Source organism: Lynx canadensis, chromosome C1 (genome assembly GCF_007474595.2).
Source record: "Lynx canadensis isolate LIC74 chromosome C1, mLynCan4.pri.v2, whole genome shotgun sequence".
NCBI lineage: Eukaryota > Metazoa > Chordata > Mammalia > Carnivora > Felidae > Lynx > Lynx canadensis.
In genome coordinates this window covers 219,954,331-219,975,604 of record NC_044310.1, presented here as the reverse complement: position 1 = coordinate 219,975,604, position 21,274 = coordinate 219,954,331, and the positions used below count along the sequence as shown (strand labels likewise).

The 21,274-nt window shown below is 58.3% G+C and overlaps 2 protein-coding genes across 8 annotated transcripts in view; one reads left to right on the top strand and one right to left on the bottom strand.

Annotated features, from left to right (window-relative positions):
• Window positions 1–1,163: 1,163 nt before the first annotated feature.
• DUSP28 (dual specificity phosphatase 28) lies at window positions 1,164–4,703 on the bottom strand. Of its 2 annotated transcripts, XR_003970673.1 has the most exons (3): window positions 4,245–4,703; window positions 3,595–3,805; window positions 1,164–2,555 (listed from the first exon to the last, which is right to left on the bottom strand). XR_003970673.1 is itself a non-coding variant. In XM_030323981.1 (2 exons), exons 1-2 carry the CDS (start codon window positions 4,644–4,646, stop codon window positions 3,650–3,652), a joined length of 558 nt encoding a protein of 185 aa, XP_030179841.1. In that variant the 5' UTR covers window positions 4,647–4,703; the 3' UTR covers window positions 3,278–3,649. The 2 variants fall into 2 exon arrangements, 1 of the variants encoding a protein (XP_030179841.1); XM_030323981.1 differs by lacking the exon at window positions 1,164–2,555 and having other exon boundaries at window positions 3,278–3,805.
• Window positions 4,704–7,585: 2,882 nt separating this feature from the next.
• Window positions 7,586–21,274, top strand: part of ANKMY1 (ankyrin repeat and MYND domain containing 1) — a 43,273-nt gene continuing 29,584 nt past the window's right edge. For all 6 annotated transcript variants that reach the window (XR_003970672.2, XM_030323974.2, XM_030323977.2 and 3 more), the window contains exons 1-5: window positions 7,586–7,701; window positions 8,157–8,310; window positions 11,122–11,308; window positions 14,162–14,305; window positions 20,041–20,513. Coding sequence is in view for 5 of the 6 variants with exons in the window: in XM_030323974.2 (XP_030179834.1) it covers window positions 8,174–8,310; window positions 11,122–11,308; window positions 14,162–14,305; window positions 20,041–20,513 (941 nt within the window). In the remaining variant the exon portion in view is untranslated. The remainder of the gene's footprint in view (window positions 7,702–8,156; window positions 8,311–11,121; window positions 11,309–14,161; window positions 14,306–20,040; window positions 20,514–21,274) is intronic.

The window sequence follows — 21,274 nt, the reverse complement described above, 5'->3', positions numbered from 1 at the left end:
ATGGAGTAGATGTTCGTTCCGTTGGACGGTGCTGCCTAGAGGGCCGGCAGGGCCCCGGAGACGAGACTGTTGTTTAGGAGGTGGTGTTGGGGCGCTAACAGGGATCTGGTCTGCCCCCATGCCACCTTGCAGGGTCCTGTCCCGCGGCCTGGATCCAGAGGGGAGGGCTGCAGCCCAGTGAGGAGGTGCGGATGCCCAGTGAGCAAACATCAGGCGGATCTTGAAGCCTTGGAATGTGAGGGGCCACCCTCTGAATGTAAGAATTCAGATCTTTGGGGAGAAGGGGCTTTTGGGCCCGGGAGGGCATCCAGGAACTTCACACACCTCTTTTCTCTGCTCAGTTGTGGTGTGGGACGGAAGTTGCTCCTGACCAAGGCATCATCCCCGAGTGATATTTAACCCTTCTGGACTCTGTCCCCATCTGTAACCCATGTGACGGTGCCCACCGTCCTCCCTGGGGGGGGGGGGGGGGAGGGATGGGGAAGGATGGTCGGCTGGGAAGGAGGCCCATGTTCGCTGATGTGGAGCATGCGCACTGAGACGTTGCTTTAATTTTCCCATGGGTCCTCGGGTCCCCATGTGTCCTCTTAGCAGGGGTAACACAACCTCCCTGTTGGGGCACCTGGCTCAAACTCACCAGGAGCCCCGGGGCTCACACAGCCACCTGAAGGAGGAGGTCAGTCCTATGTCTGAGACTCGAGAGAGGAGAGCGGGGGTCTGATTGGTCCTCACCAAGTTCAGGTGGCCCAGTTCCCGCCCAGGTGGCAGTGGCCCCAAAGTGCCAAGGGCAGAGGGTTTTAGATGGCACTCCCAGTTTTATGAGCTTCTCAGAGCCCCTTCCCCCAGGCCAGTCGGTCGGGGCTGGAAGGACATCATCAGGACTGCACATGGGTGCCCACACTAGCCTGCCCCAGCCCCCCCTCAGGCGGGTCGACCAACCATCTGTGCCCTCAGAAGCCATCAGGGGCTTCTTGCCCTCCTGGTCCCCTGGACTTGGGGGAGCAGCGGTTACATCTCATCCCTTCCCTGCTGGAGGGCCCTGGGCATCTCCCCAAGGTGAGTTCTGCACACAGGGTGGAGGGAGGAGAGGTTACCACCTCTCCTCCCAGAGTGGGGGCACCTGCTACCCCCTATTCATGTCAGGAACCAACACAAGCCAGTTTTAGAGCAGACACATGCGTTATGCAGTAGTATTCCCCTCCTGACCGTGAGGCCCACAGATGGGGATGCTGTCGCTGTCCCCACCCTCCACCCTGTCTCTGCCCTTCAGGGGACAGAGCCTTCAGCACGGCCCCACGGCCCTTCCCTGTAGCCCATCTGGCTGTCCTCCTTCCCTTCCCCTGCAGCAGGAGGCAGCTCTCCGCTCTCTCTCCTTGCCCTGCCTCCAGGGAGAGGAAGGTAGAAGTTGGGGCCATCAGAGGCTGAGGCTTCTCCCACAGGAACTTTCATACTTTAGTTTTCTGGTGATCAAGTCCTGGCTGGCCCGGGTGGGCTGAAGCAGTTGACGCCCTGCCTGTGCCCCAGCCTTCCAAGCCTAATGCTCAAGGATGGGCACCACCGTTCAAGTGTGGCATGCTAGGGAGGGGAGCAGGTCCCCGGCCTCTCCTGCCAGGCGGATGTGCAGGCAGGCGGAGGTCCTCGGGAGCGCTGACCTCTGCCAAGAGCCGCAGTGAGATGGTTCTCAAACAGAGCTGGTGGGATAAAACACTGACGGGACCCACAGAGGTCTTTCAATCTGGCCCAGCTCTTGCACCTTTGGTACCTGGAGCCAGGGCAGCCCGCCAGGGGGTGTCCCATGAGAGGTACATGGACGTGGGGGGGTCCCATCACAAGTGCCATGGACACGGTGGCTAAGAAGCTGGGCGCAGGTCCTGGCGAACTGCTCAGCTCACCTGCCAAGCGGAGACGTGGCGACAGCTTCCTCACGGCAAGGGGTTGACGGGAAGGCGACACGAGGTGCGAGGCGCTTGGAGGGAGTCACGGCAGCAGGCAAGCCCTTTATAAAGGTGGTGGAAAGCGGCTTGGCTGCAGGGAGCTGCAGAGCCGCGTGGAGAGGGGCTGGGCGCCAGCTGCCAGGTGTGGTGTATGCGCTGAGCCGGGGCCAACGCAGGGGGTCAGAGCTCAGGTGCAGGTGTAAGCGGGGTGGGGAGGGAGTCGCTTTCACAACCATCTCCATGCCTCCCGGCGTGAGCTTCCCATCGGACAGCTTTGGGCTCTGCTGAGTCAGGGGTTACGTTCCCAGGTAGCATGTTTCCACCAGGGACACGCACGTTCCCCTGGATGGCGCGCTGGGACACCGGCTGGCTGTTGCAGGCTCCCCGGGCCACTGACACAGCGGGCAAATCAGGGGTTGCTCTGCTGGGCGGAGGGACTGATCCTGTCTTGCCGGGAGGAGGACACTGAGCTCGGGACGTTCTCCTGATGCGTCCGGTAATCCCGCTCGTGTGGTAGGTGATGGCGGCCGCAGCAGTAACACAAGCAGGGCCACTCAGGGCCCTTCAGAATGAAGGCGTGAGTCATCTCACCGGGAAAGACTAGGACCAGCGAGGTGCTGGCTGAGGAGAAAGGGAACATGAAGTAACTAGCGGCAAGAGGAAATGTTAAAAACTGACTGTGATATTTTATTAATTACCTTATTATGTATACAGTAGCGTATATTTACCAGGGACTGTATTCTTTGTAACTCGCATTATAACCCAGTTTCCCCTTTTTATTCTTTCCCTTTCCTATTTAAGGAGTGTTGATGGTGATTAATTTTTTTTAAGTTTATTTATCCTGAGCGAGGAGAAAGAGCGAGTGAGCAGGGGAGGGGCAGAAAGAGAGGGAGAGAGAGAATCCCAAGCAGACTCCACACTGTCAGCAGAGAGCCTGACACGGGGCTCAAGTTCACAAGCTGTGAGATCATGACCTCAGCTGAAACCACGAGTCAGACGCTTAACTAAGTCATGCAGGCGCCCTATGGTGATTCATTTTCTACAGTCTTTAGGCCACAGGAACCAGGTGAGGGGTGTCTGAACCAAAAGAGGAATCGACACACTCAGATGCACAGGTGGCCAGTGTGTCTTTGAGATGATGGTGGCCGCAGGATGTTAGGCTGTAAGATAGGAGGTGGGCACAGGCGCCCAGAGCCCCAAGGGTGCCCGTGCTAGGCTGTCACGCAGCCTCACATCCTGGCCTGTGTATGGTAGAAACTACAAGTCTGGGTCCTGTGCCGGATTCCAAGATGGGACCAGCATGAGGTTTGGGAAAAGCCCCTGTGGCCTTAACAGGTGGCAGGCAGTCAGGGCGGGGGTGGGGGGCTGGGTCTCCAGGACTCCTGTACTTCCCATCTCCTGACCTTGGCTCCCTGGCCTTGCTCTCTGTATTAAATACCTTCCTGCCTAAAATTTCTCAAGTGGTATTGACTTTCCTGACCAAGCCCTGTTGATAAACCTAAGGAAGGGATGCTCTCAGTCCCTTCCTAAGTGGATACGCTCCTGCAGTACCATCAAAGGGCACAAGAGCTGCATTTAAGGTGAAATGTAAACTCTGTACGACAACGAGGAAGAGGGGAAGGGAGGAGGAAGATCATCCTCCAGGCAGCGCTTGAACTACCTTCAACTCCATGCGCCCTGCTTTGGGCGCTGGGTCATCTCCAAGGGTTGTAGGACTAGGGCTCATTCTGGAGCTCTTCTCTCGTTCGGGAGCACGGTCCCGAGGGCTCCCCGGGCGGGCAGGACAGGGACTGCAGGACCTCCTCGTACTTCTGAAGCTGAGCCCAGAAACCCGGGTTGGGCTCGGCCACCGGGCGGGCGCTCTTCACCGCCTGAGAACAAGAAGGTTAGGTTGAACGCGGCGCCAAAGGTGCTCCGCACCTCTAACGCCCAGAGGCCCGCCGCACCTGGAAGGCCCGGCCCACCTGGAAGGCCCGCCCCACCGGGCAGGTCCGTCCCACCCGGGGCCCCTCCTGGGAGCCCCGCCCCACCTGGAAGGCCCGCCCCACCCGGCAACTCTGTCCTCCCCGAGGCCCCACCTGGAAGGCCCGCCCCACCGGCTGGCCCGCCCCACCTGGAAGGCCCGCCCCAACCGGCAGGTCCGTCCCACCCGGGGCCCCTGCTGGGAGCTCCGCCCCACCTGGAAGGCCCGCCCCACCCGGCAAGTCCGTCCTCCCCGAGGCCCCACCTGGAAGGCCCGCCCCACCGGCTGGCCCGCCCCACCTGGGAGGCCCGTCCCACCTGGGGCCCCTCCTGGGAGCCCCGCCCCACCTGGAAGGCCTGCGCCAGGCTGAGGCCGCGGTGCCGCATGAGGTAGGCGGTGCACACGGCGGCCGAGCGGCTGCGGCCGTTCTTGCAGTAGACTAGGCAGGCGCCGCCGGCGCGCACCGCGGCCTCCATGGCGGCGCAGGTGGGCTCCAGGTGCGTCAGCAGGTCCTCGGCCGGGTCGTCGAACACGGGCACGCGCAGCTCGGCCACGCCGGGCGCGCTCGGGCCGGGCTGCTGACGCGAGACGTTGACGCACAGGCTGACGCCCGCGCGCTCCAGCAGCTCTGGCGCGGCCGCGGTGCGCGCACTCCCGAGGAAAAGTGACGGGGCGATGCGCGCCAACGGTGGCGGCGCGGGCGAGGCGGCCCCGGGGGCCCCGCAGCGGACGGGTCCTCCCGGGTCCATAACCGGCGCTCGGGCACCCGGCCCGCGGATCTAGTTTGGGCGGCCGGGCGGACCGCCGGGCACCCCCGGGTCCTAAAGGGCTCCCGGGGACCCGCCCGCAGGGCCTTGGCTGCCTCCCTATTGGCCGGCCGGAGCGGGGCTCCTTCCCCGATTGGCTGCGGGTGGGGATGGCGGCCATTGGCTGGCCTCGTGGTTGGGAGGACGAGTGGGATTGGCCGCAGTGGGGTGGGCGGGGCCGGGACTCTGGGATGAATGGGCGGTCCCTGGGGGGCGCGGAGGTTCAGGAGCTGCGATCCTTCGCGCGAGGGCGGTGTTTTCGGTCAGCTGGCCTGCGACACCGCACGACGCTGCGACCGCTGCGGCGCCTGTCCCTGCGAGGGGTGGGGGTATGGTTCACAGACGCGGGCACCTCCCCAGAACGGGTCCGGTCGGGCCGGGGCCGCAGGGCCGGAGGGCCGCAGCAGGGCTCCGGGAGGTGGGCTTCTCCTCAAGCTGTGCTGTAGTGCGCAGGACTGGGGTCCGGTCCGGTAGCCTCCCGGTCGTTTTGTTGGTAGGCTGCTTGGCCTCGACTACGCTTAGTAACTACGCATGATTGCATTGCCGCCTGATGTGCCTTTTAGAAAGCTCTATGTTCCTTTTTTACCTGCTTCCTAATTGCTCTTTGTAATTTCTGTATCTTAGTTTCACTTTAATTGTAAAACATGGTTCGTATGAAATAAAGTTGTCTGCCCTTTTCGTCATTTCTTCTATTTTTTATTTTTAGTAACTTCTGGTTCATCGCTGTAACTTTTAAAAACTAAGATCATTTATTGCCCAACATTTACTATGTAAGAAGACTTCTTCCGTAGGTTTTTCCCCCCTTTTAAACAATTGTTTCAAACGTTTATTTCTGAGAGACAGAGTGCGAGCGATGTAGGGGCAGAGAGAGAGGGAGACGCAGAATCCGAAGCAGCTCCAGGTGCTGAGCTGTCAGCACAGAGCCTGACGTGGGGCTCTATCCCACCAGCCTGGAGATCATGACCTGAGCCAAAGTCAGACACTTAACTGACTGAGCCACCCAGGCGTCCCCAGTAGGTTTTTCTGATGTCCAGTGTCATTCAGGGATGTGTTTCAGGGATCCGTTTCGGTGAAAAGCTGTCCCGCAGTGAAGAGCTGTCCTGCAGCCCTGCATACATTGATATTGTGGTTTGTTTTATTAATCATGGCACAATTTTGGTTCATCTATAACAGAGTATCACAAACTAGATGGCCTAAAACAAGTTTATTTTTCCCTGGGTTTGCGGTTTCCAAGCCTCTGTCTCCTTTTTTTTTTTTTTTTTTTATTATTTATTTTTGGGACAGAGAGAGACAGAGCATGAACGGGGGAGGGGCAGAGAGAGAGGGAGACACAGAATCGGAAACAGGCTCCAGGCTCTGAGCCATCAGCCCAGAGCCTGACGCGGGGCTCGAACTCACGGACCGCGAGATCGTGACCTGGCTGAAGTCGGACGCTTAACCGACTGCGCCACCCAGGTGCCCCCAAGCCTCTGTCTCCTTATAAGGACACTAGTCATCTGGTTTAGCGAATACCCTAATCCAGTATGACCTCTTGATTATTTGCAAAGACCCTATTTCCATATAAGGTCATTCACCGGTACCCGGAGTTGGGATTTAAATTTAATCTTTTGGGGGGATGTCATTCAACTTACAACAGATGGTACAGTTTGATAAGTTTGTAGGATATTTTGAAGTTGATCACTTCTTTCTCTTTTCATAACAGGAATTTTAAAGACAGTTTGGTTTGTGCTCTAATGCCCAGGCTGCAGTTGGAGGGAGCAGGGCAGAGAGAGGGGACCTGAAGGTGAAGGGTAAGAAGTAAAGAGAGGGGGGATCCAGGAACCAAGGTGGATATGAAGGGAGAAGGGGAATTGGGAGATAGAGGGGTGGGGGAAGCACCCCAGAGCCTTAGCCTGAATCTAGCCACTGGGGGCGGGGGGGGGGGGCGGCTAGGCTTCTTTGCATGTCTCTTTCCCCTCTTTCTAAGGGGCAGTCTGGGTTGAGAACCCCAGGCCCTGCGCCTGCAGAGAGCCCCGCCCTCTCTCCAAGAGGCCCCAGTTGCTTCCTTTGCAGAAAGTCCTTGTGCTGTTTCCCACCACTGTGCCTCTCTGCACATTTAGCGCAGTTCCCTGGACTGCGCTTGCTTTGCTCTTTGGAGAACTCTTGCGCATCCCCTGAAACCCTTTTCAGGTCTCCTCTCTCCATAGTCTTCCCTAGAGACTCCTCGGTCCCCACAGCTCATCCTTTTTCTCTCCATGACTTCAGTCCCCTTTGTCGACTCGTCCCCAACCAGACCAGGAGCTCCCGCTCCGTGCCTTCCACAAACTTGCACGGAACCGCCAAAAACCGGCTTTGGAGTCCGGCAGAGCTTGAGGAGATCTTGGCTGTACTGCGTCCTGGCGCGCGGCGGTGGACGATTAACCCCATTGTCCCTCGGTTTCCGCAGGTGTCTCCCGGGCACACCCCACCATGCTCTCTTCCCGGGGTGCGGGGGGCGGGGGGGAGCGTAGGGGGCTTAGTGCTCTCCCCACGCTCTCCCTGAGACCTTGGCCCAGAGCCGGCTCACCGGCCTCTGCTGGACGTGGAGGTCGGTGCCCGTAGCGGACACAGGCGGCCGGGTTCCCGCGTCTCGCGGGGCTCAGGCACAAGGCCCGCTAGCGCCGGGGCGTGGGGGGCGTGGGGGGCTCGGCGGCCGCGGGCAGGCGGGGGCCCTGTGAGGTCACAGAGGGGCGCCCCCTGTTCCGCCAAGGACGCCCGGGGGCGGGGCGTGGTCTGGGGAGGGGCCGGGCGCGGGGATTGGTGGAGGCAGAGTGCGTCCGGCGCTGGGGCGGTGGGCAGGTCTCCAGGGAAACCCGACGCTCTGGGGCTCCGGGCGCTGCGCGGAGCGGGACGAGACTTGCGAGTGGGGCTGCGCTGCGCTGGCCGCCGCCCTGGGCGGACCGGGTGCAGTAGGTGTGAGCTCTCCGACCCTCGGTGCGGCCCGCGGCAGGGGCGCAGTCGGGATCCCGGCGGGAGCGCGGTGAGACGGGAAGGGGCGTGCCCCGGGGCTCTGAGCGTGGTCCCGACGCCCCCTGGGCCCGGCCCTCTGTCCTCCCGCGTCTGGGACGGGCAGGAAACTTGGGAGCCGACGTGCTTGTGTGAGGTCGGGTGAGGGCCGTCTCCCTGCCCTTGGTCCGGCCGCCCTCGCGGGCTGGCTTCAGAGACCCGGGGGGAGGGGACGCCTGCTGTTCGGGGAGGAATATTGACTCCAACGTAGGGCCCTTAGGAGGTCGTGGGAGGGTGGCCCAGATGGCTCTTAATGTGTGGTTCCTGCCCCCACAGGAGGGACGCTGGTGGAGTTTCCAACAGGATGGGGGCATCGACCGGGTTAGGGCAGGGGGGCTTTGTTTCTCTGAGGCGGGTGGGGCTGTGGGCACGTCCCCGGGGCCGCCAGGAGCTCTGAGGGCGGATGTGGGTCCCTGGCTTTGCTTTCAGGTTCGAAGGCCAGAGGCATGGAAAGTGGGTGTCCCTCAGCCTTGTATTATAAAGTCCCAGATGATGACATCTCTGAAAATCAGCTGGCAGGGAGGGACGGCCAGCCTGCTGCCACTGACTTCCTGGGGACCCTGGAGATGCTCTCTACCAAAAGGTGTGGGGGCCCTCCTACGGGGGGGGGGGCGTTCCCAGCCCCACCCTGGGGACCAGACTTAGCTGGGATCCAGCGTTGGGGCAGGTGCTAAAAACCCCTAAAAGTTATTTTAACCCTCAAAAAGTAGTCTCTGGAGAGAGAGGAAGACCTGAGCGTCGTATCAGCAACCACTGAGGAAAATTACAACATGGGGTAGCTGGAACACCCCCTCATCCCACCCCGGCCAGATGTCCGCACTCCCTTCTAGCTAGGCCACTCTGCCTTGGCCTAGCCTCGCCACGAGGGTTCCCAAGCTGGGCGGCTTCACACTATGGTGTTAACAGTGAGAGCCCACACCTCCCAGGCCTACTCTGGGCCAGGGGCTGGCTGCCCTCCCGGCCTAACCGTGGCATCTTGTGAAAGCCACCCTGTAGTCCCGTTGTACTTGTCCCTGTTGTGGACTGCACTGTGCCTCCCTTCCCCCACTCGCACTCCCGAAATCGTGTTGAAGCCCTAACCCCCAACGTCCTGCTGACTGGTGCTCCTGCACAGGCTCAGCGCAGGCTCGGGCCCTAGCCGTCCTGGCCCCTGCCCCGGTCACCGTCACGTGAGGTCTGGAGGTTCCGGGGTGGGGGGCTCAGAAGCTCTGCCCTGCCTGCAGCTGCACCTGCCCCCGCTGCCCCTGTCCCCCCTGCCCCTGCTGCTCCCCAGGCTCCGGCCCGAGACCCCGGTTGTCAGGCCGCCCTGCTCTTCTCTGGCAAGCACACCATCCTCCACGCACTGACACACCCAGCCCTGGAGGTGGGGCTTTTGGGGAGTGATTAGGCTTAGAGTTGTGGGGCCCCATGATGACATTAGTGCCCTTCTAAGAAGAGGAAGAAGCCGACACTTTCTTTCTCTGCCACATGAGGACACGGGTGCCATCTATGAACTAGGAGCCTGGCCTTGTCTGGGAACCGAGTCTGCAGGCACCCTTAGATGTCTAGTGTCCCCCTCCAGAACCGTGAGAATGGATGTTTGTGGCTCGAGCTCCCTGCCTGTGGGACTTTGCAATAGCCTGGGCGGACTGATAGAGTCCCTGTTTTACAGAGGAGAAAGGTCTCTGAGCCCCAAGGGGGACAGGGAGCCTGCCTGGTGGCAGAACCTCATGGCCACCCTGCTCACCCGGCCAGCCAGCTGGGCATTTCCAATGACTCAACAGTGGGCCTTACGGCTGATTGCTTGTGTTGGTAATTTTCTTGCTTTGCTTTAAAATCATTTCCTTCGGCTTTTTGAGGAAATTTTCCATTTGTTCATGTTTTTATAGTCCATTACCCTTTCCTCTTAATAATTCAAAAAAAAGTGGTTTTTTTTTTTTTTAATTTTTAAATTAAGCATGTAGGATGTGTGCCCTGTGGCAAAGCAAGAAAAGTGGCGTGTTAGTCTGCTGGGGCTGCGACAAAGTGCCACCCACAGGGTGCCTTAAACAATAGAGATGTATTGTCTTTCAGGCTGGAGGCTGGAGCCCAAGGTCAAGGTGTGGGCAGGGTGGTTTCTTCTGAGGGTGCGAGGGAGAATCTGTTCCAGATCTCCCTCCTTGCCTTGTAGACGGCTGTCTTCTCCCTGTGTCCACACATCATCTTCTCTCTGTGTGTTCCTCTGTGTCCAAACTTCTTTCCCTTGTCATAGTACAACAGTCACATTGGACTAGGCCCCCACTGATGACCTCACTTTAACTTGGTTACCTCTGTAAATGCAGTCCCAGGTAAAGTCCTGGGATGTAGGCTCTAACGTAGGAGTGTGTGTGTGTGTGTGTGTGTGTGTGTGTGTGTGCGCGCGCGCGCGCGCGTGTGTTGGGGGCTGGGGGGAAACACAATTCAACCCATAAGCACAGGTAAGCCAAAGAAGAAACAAACCAAAGCGCAGCCCTCAGATTTTCTCATTGTTGCATGTATGTATCTGTTTTTCCTGGCTTCTTTCTTCAAATGCATAACAAAGTGGCAAATGGAGATTTTTGTGTTCACAGCAGCCGTATCCCTTCTTTGGGCAAAGCTTTGTGAAGCCTCTGTGACTCAGGGCTGGCATTTGAGGGCTGGCTGGTGGAGGGGGCTCAAGGTCCGGGGGTTCCCGTGCTCTCAGCAGCCCAGCTAGACCATCAGCCCGACAGTGGCACAGGTCTGTAGACCACAGACATCGAGATACAGCATCCCCAGAGAGCCCTTAAGTTGAGAGGGAGGCAGGGAGGGGGGCCGTGTGTGTGACGGGGGCTGGGGGTAGGTCCCCCTTTAGGTCAGGATTTGTACTCTTAGCAAGAGCAGAAAAGAAGCCAGCTCGCCCTCGTGAACATTTTCTGCCCCTTGCTGTGCACCCGCCCATCCCTGCGGTCTCTCTTAGTAGGCAGCTGCTGCTGCCCTTGGACCAAAGCTCCCTCTCCTTGTTCAGACCGCCCACTGGTCCGTGCGTGCCTGCCAGGTGTCTGCCTCCTGCCCAGCTGTGGGCCAGGCTGCCGGCCCCCAGGGGGAAGACCCTGCCGCGGCGCTCTGGGCTGCTGGTGGACACAAGGCCGGCCCCGCCAACAGCTGGAGCTGGAACCCATCAGCTTCCAGGGCACCGGCAGCCCTTTACCCGTGTTAGAGACTCGGGGTCGCACACTTCCTGTGTGACCTTGGGCAGTCACTGCATGCCCGTGCCTCAGTCTCCCGCCCTGCAAAATGGGAGTGGCAAGAGCGTCTGCCTCGGGGTTGTGGGAGGAAGAGACGAGATGGTGTGTGTTCTCTGCACGTGGTCCCCCCCTCAGGCCGGTTCCAGCATTGATCTTCCTCGCCGCCCCCCCCCCCCACTTCACCTTCCTAGGGACATCCTAGAGGCCCCGGAGGAGGAAGAGGAGTCCGAGGGTCCCCCCAGGGAGCAGGACTTGAAGGAGGCCTACATCCAGCTGGTCCGAGGCGTGCAGGAGTGGCAGGACGGCTGTGTGTACCAAGGGGACTTCGGGCTGGACATGAAGCTGGGATACGGTGAATTCTCTTGGCCCACGGGCGAGGTAGGTGGCTTCCGCGGCTGTCCCCCGCCAGGGCCTGGCTGTCTCTTTTTTTTTTTTTTTTTTTTTTTTTTTTTTTTTTTTTAATTTTTTTTTTTTTTCAACGTTTATTTATTTTTGGGACAGAGAGAGACAGAACATGAACGGGGGAGGGGCAGAGAGAGAGGGAGACACAGAATCGGAAACAGGCTCCAGGCTCTGAGCCATCAGCCCAGAGCCTGACGCGGGGCTCGAACTCATGGACCGCGAGATCGTGACCTGGCTGAAGTCGGACGCTTAACCGACTGCGCCACCCAGGCGCCCCTGTCTCTTTTCTTCTAAGAGGGGTGTGAGGCAGACTTGCCCGTCTCCGGCAGGAAGGGTGCTGGGCTCGTGTCTTTTCTACCTTCCAGAGAGAAACCTTCCAGAAACTTCCAGAGAGAAACATTCTCACAGATGTCCAGGGTCACACATGCAGTTGGCCTGGGCGTTCCCGGGCTGCGGCTTGGGAAGGGTTACTTACGATAAATTCTCATTCTGGGCAACTGTTCAAAAACTTCAAATTACTGCATGGAGCTGTATGTACGTTGGTGAAATTGCATCGTATTTAGGGTTAAAGAGAAGGGAAGGATCTTTTTAGCAACGAGATGGGAGCAGGCTCCAGACCCACGCAGTAGGCCGCGTCCAGGACCCCAGTGGAGACTCCTGGAGACCTGTGGGAGCTCCGCAGGTGCCTGGGGGAGGGCACAGCGGCCTGGCCTGTGGCACGACCGCGGCCGACACCTGTAGCCGCGGCTGCCTGCTTGTCCGGTGGGGAGATTTCCAGAGCGTGGGTTCTACTGCAAGCTGGGGAGACGGCCCCATAGGGTACTTTCGTTCAGATCCAGGCCCAGTGGGGTCCAGGCTCAGAAGAGCAGCAGGGGCTGGGTGTGTCAGTGCGTGGAGGATGGTGTGCTTGCCAGAGGAGAGCAGGGCGGTCTGACAACCGGGGTCTCGGGCCGGAGCCTGGGAGCGGCAGGGGCAGGGGGGGCAGGCGCAGCTGCAGGCAGGGGCGAACCTTCCCCCCACCCCCGCCGATCCCTCTCCCAGAACGCACCTCGAGCTCAGACGAGCCTCCGGACCTCAGGTGACCGGGAGGCCGGGCCGAAGCCTGTGTTGAGTGCAAGCCACCGTGACACTGGTGGTTCAAGCGCTGAGTCCCGTGGCTCCGGGACTGGCACTGAAACCAGTCCTCGGCTAGTTTCTTTCTTTTACCCAACGCCGTGGTGTCCCGTGCCCTCGTTCGTGGCTGTGGGAGGTTGGGCGTGCCGGCCTGTCCCGCGGAGCCCGGGTTCCACCGTGAGGGAGACCACGGGGGACGGGTGTGGTGGCGGGGCCTCGGCCTCATTACTGCCTGGCGGGACCTCCGGGTCGGCGGAGCAGCTGCTTGTGCAGCCGAGACAGCTCACAGGCCGGAGAGGAGGCCAGGGGGACGAGAGGGTGTGCCACCCACCAGCGGTGACCCTACACGCGTTAATGGCCCGGGCACATCAGCCCTGGCCGGTCAGACGCAGCTCGTGGTGTGAGTGCCGGGGTGGGGACGGATGGGGTGGCTGTGGAAGGGCCTCCCCCCCAGTGCTGCTTTCTCCTGGGGGGGGGGGGACAGAGAGCCTCTCTCCCGCGTACGGACCGACGCTCGTACACAGACAGTTGTTTTCGAGTCGGGTGGACTCTGCTTTCCCCCACAAAGTGGTGCAGTGTTGGCAGGAGCGGGCCGCCCCTGGCCTCGTGCCCCTCTGCTCCGCGTGGGCTCTTCAGAAGCGCTGGCGGAGCCCACGTTCAACCCAGGCAGCGCTGGAAAGGGCCTTCGTTGGCTCTTAACGATGGGAAAGCCCATCAGCGGGGCTCTGCAGCCCGAGGCCTGGCTGGTCCGGGGACTCTGATGACCTTGTCGGGCCCCCTCTCTCCCCGTCTCTGTGTTGGCGCCCAGACTAACCTTCCGCCATCCGGCGAGCCTGTGGGAGCTACGCCTGACACTTCTGGGGACGCTGGTCTGGCCCCGGGCATGGGTCCTGTGGCCAAACCCAAATTGAGGCCGGGGCCGGGGGTCGGGAGTCGTCTGGTCGGACAGACCTGGTCACTGGTGCCTGGTCCGTCAGCCACCAGCCCCACGGGGAGTCCTCTCCGCTACCAGAGGACAGAGGAGGGCACGAAAGCAGCCACACCTGGGGTCCCGTTCCTACAGAGCCGTCTCCGAGCATCGCAGGACCGGCCTGCGGCTGGCTCGCGTGGGAAGAGCTCGCAACGGGCGTCACATTGTTTGACCCTCCTGAGGCCCCAGCAGGGAGGCCGGCCGGCACAGACCCGCCACCGGCATTTGTGGGGCTTGGGCCACGAGCGGAGGCCGGCGTCCGTGGCTCAGTGTAGCCGCACCAGTGTTCCCGCGCAGGCCCATAGCTTGCCCCTGGGGTCACACGTGGGGCCGCGCGGGTGAGCCCGAGGCTGTGGCCCCCCCCCCCGCCCCGCCAGCCTGCTGCCTATAAACCCAGGCAGGCGTGGAGCTGAGCCGGGGCCGGGGCTCCGGCCCAAACCCAGGCGTCGCTCCGCAGTGGTGGCCATTCCGGCACTCTCCAGATTCCCTACCGGAGCTGGGGCAGGCGACAGGGGCCACCGGGGCCCGACCGCCTGGCAACCTGCTCTGTGTGACATCGGTGACGTCTCTCATAGACTCGTTCGGCCCCCGAACTTGAAGGGGCCCCGTGGCCAGGTGCCCCTGCGGTCCGCCTCACTGCCAGCCTGGCCGGCTGCCTCCACCTGGGGGGCTTCCCGGAAGGCCGGGGTGGGGGGTGGCCAGGAGCAGCTTCTCGGACACAGCCTGTCACTGAGCGCTCTTCACAGTCGTACCGCGGGCAGTTTTACCGGGACCACCGCCACGGGCTGGGCACCTACCAGTGGCCCGACGGCTCCAGCTTCACTGGCACGTTTTACCTCAGCTACCGAGAGGGCTACGGCACCATGTACCTGAAGACCAGGCTCTTCCAGGTGAGGGGGCGGGGCCGCCCTGTGGGGGTGAGGGGGCGGGACTACCCCAGGTGCAGGTGAGGGGGCAGGGCCACCAGGGGAGGGGGAGGGGCCGCCAGGGGGTGAGGAGGTGGGGCGGCCCCCCCCAAGGGGTGTGTGAGTGTGAAGGAGGGTGAGGGGGCGGGGCGCCCCTGGTGGGGGGAGGTGTGGGGGTGTGAGGGGGCAAGGCTTCCCCAGATGTGGGTGACAGGTGAGGCCGCCCTGGAGTTGGGGGGGAGGGGGGAGGGTCACCCTGGGTGCGGGTGAGGGGGCGGGGCCACCCCTGATGCAGATGAAGGGCGGGGCTCTGTGTGCTCAGGCCACTGGACAGAAAGATACTTAGGTCCTGGGGAAGTTAATTTGTGTAACAAGTGGTAACTTCCTTATTTTTAAAGATCGTTAACAGTACCGATAATAAGGTTCACGAAAAGAAAGGAATGAGAAGACAGGATGCTTCATGATCCCATTTTCCAGAGCAGAGAGTTGTGTGTCCTTTAGATTAAGCTGCAAATGCACCGTAATATTTACTTTTTTATACATGAGCTGGATCATTCCACATAGATTGTCTTGAAGCTTGTCTTTTTAAAAAAAAAAATTTTTTTTAATGTTTATTTATTTTTGAGACAGAGAGAGACAGGGCATGAATGAGGGAGGGTCAGAGAGAGAGGGAGACACAGAATCTGAAGCAGGCTCCAGGCTCTGAGCTATCAGCACAGAGCCTGATGCGGGGCTCGAACTCACGAGCTGTGAGATCAGGACCTGAGCCGAAGTCGGCCGCTCAACTGACTGAGCCACCCAGGCGCCCCTTGAAGCTTGCCTTTATTTGTGGAGGACATTCCTGGTTTTGCAGAAACAGTTGCCTTTCCTCCTTTTATTTCCGGACGGCGTAACTTAGGGTACAGTCCACCCCCTTGAGTGTGCAGTTGTGAAGGTTTTCACGAGCGTGGAGTTGTGTGACTACTACTGCCGTCAATGTACAGGACGGCTCCTTCTCCGCTCCTGCCGGTGCCCCTTTGGGACCGGTCTCTCCTCCCACCCCAGCCCTGGCCAGTTGCTTTGCAGATGATTTGCCTTTGCAAGAATACCAGGCTAGTGAAATACAGTGGGTAGACTTTGAGGCTGGTGCCTTTCACTTAGCGATCGTATTGAAGATTCATCTGCCTTGTGGTGAGTCCACAGCTCCTTCCTTAGCGCTGAGCACTGTTCCAAGTGCACGGCGCCGTTCTCCATTCCCAGCTGACAGACGCTCCTTTCCAGCTTTTGTTGATTATGAATCAAGCTGCTGTAAACATTTATATATGGTGTTTTGTGTGCGTGTTCGTGTGCAAGCATTGTACCCCGTCCAAGCCCCTAATATATACTGGACTCCATCTCCAGCCCCACCCCCTCAGCTCTCGGTGACGCTGCTCTGCTTTTCATCACAACGTCCCCTTTTCCGTTGTTTCAGATCAGTGGAATGGGTGTTACTGCGTGTTCGATTTCTCTGGCTTAGGGCGTGATTCTTTTGAGATTCGTACGTATTTGCATATGGCAGCAATTTGTTTCTTTTGCGGTGAGCTAGTATTCCGTTGTGTGGATTCGAGACACGTGTTTTACTGATTCGCCAATAGCTACATGTTTGAGTTCTTTCAAGTTTTTGGTTATTTTGAGTAAAACTGCTAAAAACGTTTGATTACAAGTCTTCATGTGCACACACGTCTGTCTTTTCATTTGGGTAAATACTGCGAGTGGGATCGCTGGCCGTAGGTGACGTGTATGGCAAGTTTCGTAAGAAACCTCCGAAGGGTTTTCCAAAGCGGTTGTGCCGTTTTCCATTTCAGCCACCAAATACAAAGGTAGTAGTTGCTCCACACCTTTGTCAGCACTTGGCGTTGTCTATTATTTTCATTTCAGCCACTCGTGGGGCACCTGGGCAGCTCAGTCAGGTAAGCATCTGACTTCAGCTCAGGTCACGATCTCTTGGTTTGTGGGTTCGAGCCCCACATCGGGGCTGTGCTGACAGCTCAGTCTGAAGCCTGGTTTGGATTCTGTCTCCCTCTCTTTCTGCCCCTCTGCTCATGCTGTATCTCTGTCTCTCAAGAATAAATAAACACTAAAAAAATTAATTTTAGCCACTCGTAGGCTTATTGATTTTTCTTTCCCTGGTTCTTGCTTTTTTATGTCCTAGTTATGCAATTTTAGCTTAATCCAAGTTTCCTCAGATTTTAGTCTGTGTTCTCTTCTGCGTGTCATGGTTTTGGCTCTGACATTTAGGTCTGGGATCCGTTCTGAGTTAATGTTTGCACTGCACGTGAAGCAACGGCTGGCTGGGCCTCCTCCCCTCCCCCGCCTCCACCTGTAGGCGGCCGGCTGATCGGTGCCATCGGTCGAGAAGACTGTCATTTCTCTACTGCTGCTTTCGTACCTTTGTTAAAAACCACACTCGGAGACCCGTGTCTGGCCGCCTTTCTTCACGTGATGTCGGGACTGATCCGTGGGTGCCGGTGTCTGCAGTCCTTTTCCGTCGGTTCCGACGGCCTCCTCACCTTACTTGTTGTGATTTTGGACAATATCGCCGGACCGTCATTTCATTAGAGGGCGCAAGTTGGTGACGCTCTAAACCTACGATCCCTCCTTCATTTATTAACTAGAGTTCTTTTGTCTACAACAGCCTTCATCAACTGTTTGGTTACTTTGAGGTAGTTTTATGGGGAAGGCGAAATGACACTTGATCTTTTCCTTTTTTGCCCCTCGTCAGGGTAATAAGTGGATGATTACCTAACACTCTTCAATGGCGATCGGTGGAGCTTACTCGGGTTTTTTTTGTTCGTTTGTTTCTCGGATCTGTAGAAACTCACGGATTTTAGTCTATTTGGTGTATCTCAGTACATTGTGGTTGTTATGCTTTTGGATGCCCAAATTGTCACTCTTTGGTCGGGGGAGTTTGGTTTTTGCTTTAGTTTGGTTCTTGCTGTAGACATAGCTCCACCAGGTGTCGGTGGTTTTCTTGCCTTTTGTTGGGGCAAGGAGACCCCAGCTCATCCATACACTTCCTGCCCTGGTCCCAGGATTGACTGTTGATCTGGCCTGGTTCCTAGATGGGGCGCGGTGTGGAGAAACCACCGTTTGGGTGCTTATTACTATCGTGTTGGCTGGTTTTCATTGGTAGGCTTTTTCAGTAGCAGATCTAGATTTTTTTTTTTTTTTTTTTTTTCTCTCTAAATGAGAAAAGACACTGTCAGTTCATATGGAAGTTTCCAGCTCCAGTTTGGGAGTACGGGGCTTTTTACTCAACAGCCATGGTGTCGTATTTGCACGTCTTTCCAATTAGTCTTCAAAATCTTTGTTTCTAACGTTAGCAAATTTCCGATTTATTTCCCCCCGTGAAATATGTATGACGGTTTCAGAAGGACGGCGTAGCATTAGCTCCAGCGCCGTGGCTCCTGAAACAACTCAGGGCTCCTTTCCTGCCTTTTGTCCCTGGGACCCATCCCACCGGGAAGGTGGAATCCAATCACATGAGTTACTGTCCGTCTGTGCTGCCTGGAGGTAGAGCTAGGTTCACTTGTGTTGCTTTCATTGTTTAGGATTTGATTTTTACCATCTTGCTTTAATTTAGTTTGGTAATTCAGTAAAAAACGGATATTTTTCTGAAGGCAAATCCAGCAAACAGGGTCCCCCCACAGGAGTCCAGCTTCCACGGTTTCTATCCGGAGTCCTCTCTCGTCACCGGGGATTGTTTGTACAGCTTCCTCTTTGCATTTACACATCAGGAGCACACGTGCGCACACGTTCCTCCCCCCGTAGGCAGTGGGACGTGCACCCTGCGCGCTTCCCTGGGCCGCCTGTGGTTGCCCTTCCTCCCGACAGCCCAGACCCCCTCCTCACTGCTCGGGAAGGGTCAACCACACGCGCACTTTCCTCCGGCCTTTGTGGTGCCGAGGGGCGCCGTGGTGACGGTCTCGCCGGTTAATGGTTCCAGGCTTTTGTCGGTGATCTTTGGGATACGTTCCTAGAGGGGGATTGTTTGGTCACAAAGTAAATGATATCAAAGGCAATTTTTTAAGCCTGTGGCATGTAGCGTCCTGGAGACACATTCTCCTTTCTTTAACCGTCGACATTACTGTCATTATATTTTACTAGTAACGTAACCGTTAGCGTTATTAAGAGCTTGCTGCTAGACGTACTGTTGTGAACGTATGTGTGACTATAGCTTTGATCACGTTAGGATTGTTTCCTTACGATGTTAAGGAGATTATGTCCTTATGATAGAATCCTAGAAATGGAGCTCTTGGGTCAGCTCTTGGGGCATGAACGCCTTTGGTCTCCGCACAGACCCCCAGCAGCTGCCTTTCCGACCGCCTGCTTCCCTGCACCCCCTTTTCTTGCCCCGTCCGCAGTCTTCCTTCTCGGCCCATCCATCCTGTGGCTTCCGCCGCCTCGGTGACGCTCCGGCGCTGCCAGGATGAATGCGCACCGCCTCCCCCCGGCCCCCGACCCTTTCACAGACTGCGGTGGCACTCGGTGCCCTGCTGCCACTCGGCAGATTCTCCCGGAAGTGCCTCTGCCGTCCCCACCCAGCTGCTTTGCACGATGAAGTCCTCCTTGGCGTGTCTTACTGTTCCTTTCATGTTCTTTCCTCTGCTCTAGACTGTGAACTTCTTGTGGGGGACTGTGTAGCTCAGAGACTTACTCCCCAAGTAAGTCTGCAAGCCCGGGGCTCTGAGATAGGGGCCCTGTCCCAGGGTCCCAGGCGAGGGCGTGGCACCAGGGAGTGACACGGAGGGCCCCGCTGTGGCTCCCAGTGACCTCCAGAAGCCCTTCAGAGCCAGCTCTCCTGGGAAGCCGGGCCCCTCTCCGAGCTTCCCATCCCTTTTTGTGGGCCCAGCATTACCTTTCATCCAAGGCCCTCTTGGCCCTCCCCTCGCCACACATCCCCCACCCAACACAGACCGCTCCACCCAGCAGAAGGGCCTCGAGAGGCCCAGAAATCACTGCACTCTGCTGGGTTCACGGGAAGCGGGGGGGTTAGCTCCCTTTCCCCCCTCCCTCCGCCTGTCTCCTCAGGTCACACCTGCCAGAGTCTCTCTGACCCAGGGCCCCGCATCTCCGCTGCCCCGGGTGGCTGGGCTGGGCCCACAATGTCACTGCTACAAGGGGTTCCCTGAAATGAGCCCACACGTGGTATCCCTGACACGCTTCCGCCTTGAGACCCCCGGTGATGTCCCCACCTTACCGGTAAGGCCACTGCTGACCACCCCGGGTCCGAAGCACCTTTCTCCCCCAGTGCATTCCATATTTACACGTTTGCTCTGGGACACCATGCCGGGTGCATACTCGGCCTCCGTAAGTATTTGTTGACTGAATGAAGACGTTTCTCCTGGAATTTTGTTTTTCTTTGATTTTGAGAAAACGGTTGCAAAGCTTAGGGCCCTGCTGAACGACGTCTCTTGCCCTGGTGACTTTCTTTTTTTTTTTTTTTTTTTTTTTTTTTAATTTTTTTTTTTTTTCAACGTTTATTTATTTTTGGGACAGAGAGAGACAGAGCATGAACGGGGGAGGGGCAGAGAGAGAAGGAGACACAGAATCGGAAACAGGCTCCAGGCTCTGAGCCGTCAGCCCAGAGCCCGACGCGGGGCTCGAACTCACAGACCGCGAAATCGTGACCTGGCCGAAGTCGGACGCTTAACCGACTGCGCCACCCAGGCGCCCCAACCCTGGTGACTTTCGTTTCGCAGGGGCTGTACAAAGCGGACCAACGGTTTGGGCCGGGCGTGGAGACCTACCCGGACGGCAGGCAGGACGTCGGGCTGTGGGTCCGGGAGCACCTCATCAAGCTGTGCACGGAGGTTCCCCGCAGCTTCTCCATCCACAACTACCCCGAGTACTCGGGCTTCCTCACTCACTCTCCTGCTAGACTCAGCCTCTCGGATGAGGAGAAGGTGGACTGGGACCAGCCGGAGGGACAGGACCCCTTTTTCTACGACTATAAGCGGTTTCTTCTGAACGATGACCTGACTCTGCCTCCAGAAATGCACGTTTACTCGACCGACAACAGCCACCTGCCCGTGACCTGCTCTTTCCGCAAAGAATTAGACGCCCAAATCTTCCTTAATGACATTCCTCCATTTGCTGAGGATGAAGAGCCCTGGTTTATAAAAAATGAGACCCCTCTGATGGTCAAGATCCAGAAGCAAACCTACAAATACAGGTGACTTGCCCCATCTTTCTTCCCCTCCCATGACGGGCCCGTGCTCGGGGCTGGGCTCCTGGGGGGCCCCTGGCACCTGGCTGAGTAACTCGCAGGGTTATTTCTTGGGTTCACGTAGAGGTGCTTCTCCTGTTTGAGGCAGCGCAACGACGAAGGGGGAGGGAGAGCCGTGCGGGGCCGGTGAGCTGGGACACACGCCCCGGGTTGCGAGCATGCAGGTGTGGCATCGATGTCTGCACGGGGGCCCGGGATCCTGCTCACCTGCTCTCGGGAGAAGGAGGGGTCAGGAGGTTGCTGGGGAGCACGGAGTGAGGGCGGTCCCTAGAAGAGTGTAGAGCCTTGGGAGGAGCTGTGGGACAGGGTCAGCCGGGTGGATGGAGCCAAGTTCAAATCCTGGCTCTGAGACCTCGCGTGTGTGTGCTCTGTGCAGGCCGGAGCCCGTGCTCCAGCCTCTGTGGGTCATGTCTGCACACGAGGTGCACACGAAGAGATGTATGAGAGCAGGGCTGAGCAGAGAGCCGAGGGCGGGAGAGCCGGGTAGGGGCGGGCTGGAGGCTGGCCGAGCCTCTGGCTTCTCGACGTCTGGGAAGGCGTGGAGCTGCTCCGTTGTTCTCCAGAGACCAGCCCAGTCTCCAAACCCCCAACCCGGTCCAGCCCTGGAAAAGTAGGCAGCCACCTGATGAAAACTGATTTTTTTAAGTTAAAAATTTTAAGAATATTTTCATTTACTAAACCTTGTCCTCAGATACAACTAAAGTATT

What these genes read in the sequence shown, in the direction of transcription:
- DUSP28 (XM_030323981.1), bottom strand. Translation starts at nt 4,646, where the DNA reads ATGGACCCGGGAGGACCCGTCCGCTGCGGGGCCCCCGGGGCCGCCTCG. An exon ending in GCCTGGCGCAGGCCTTCCAG is followed by an intron (nt 3,806 to 4,244) that starts GTGGGGCGGGGC and finishes TCTTGTTCTCAG; the next exon opens with GCGGTGAAGAGCGCCCGCCC.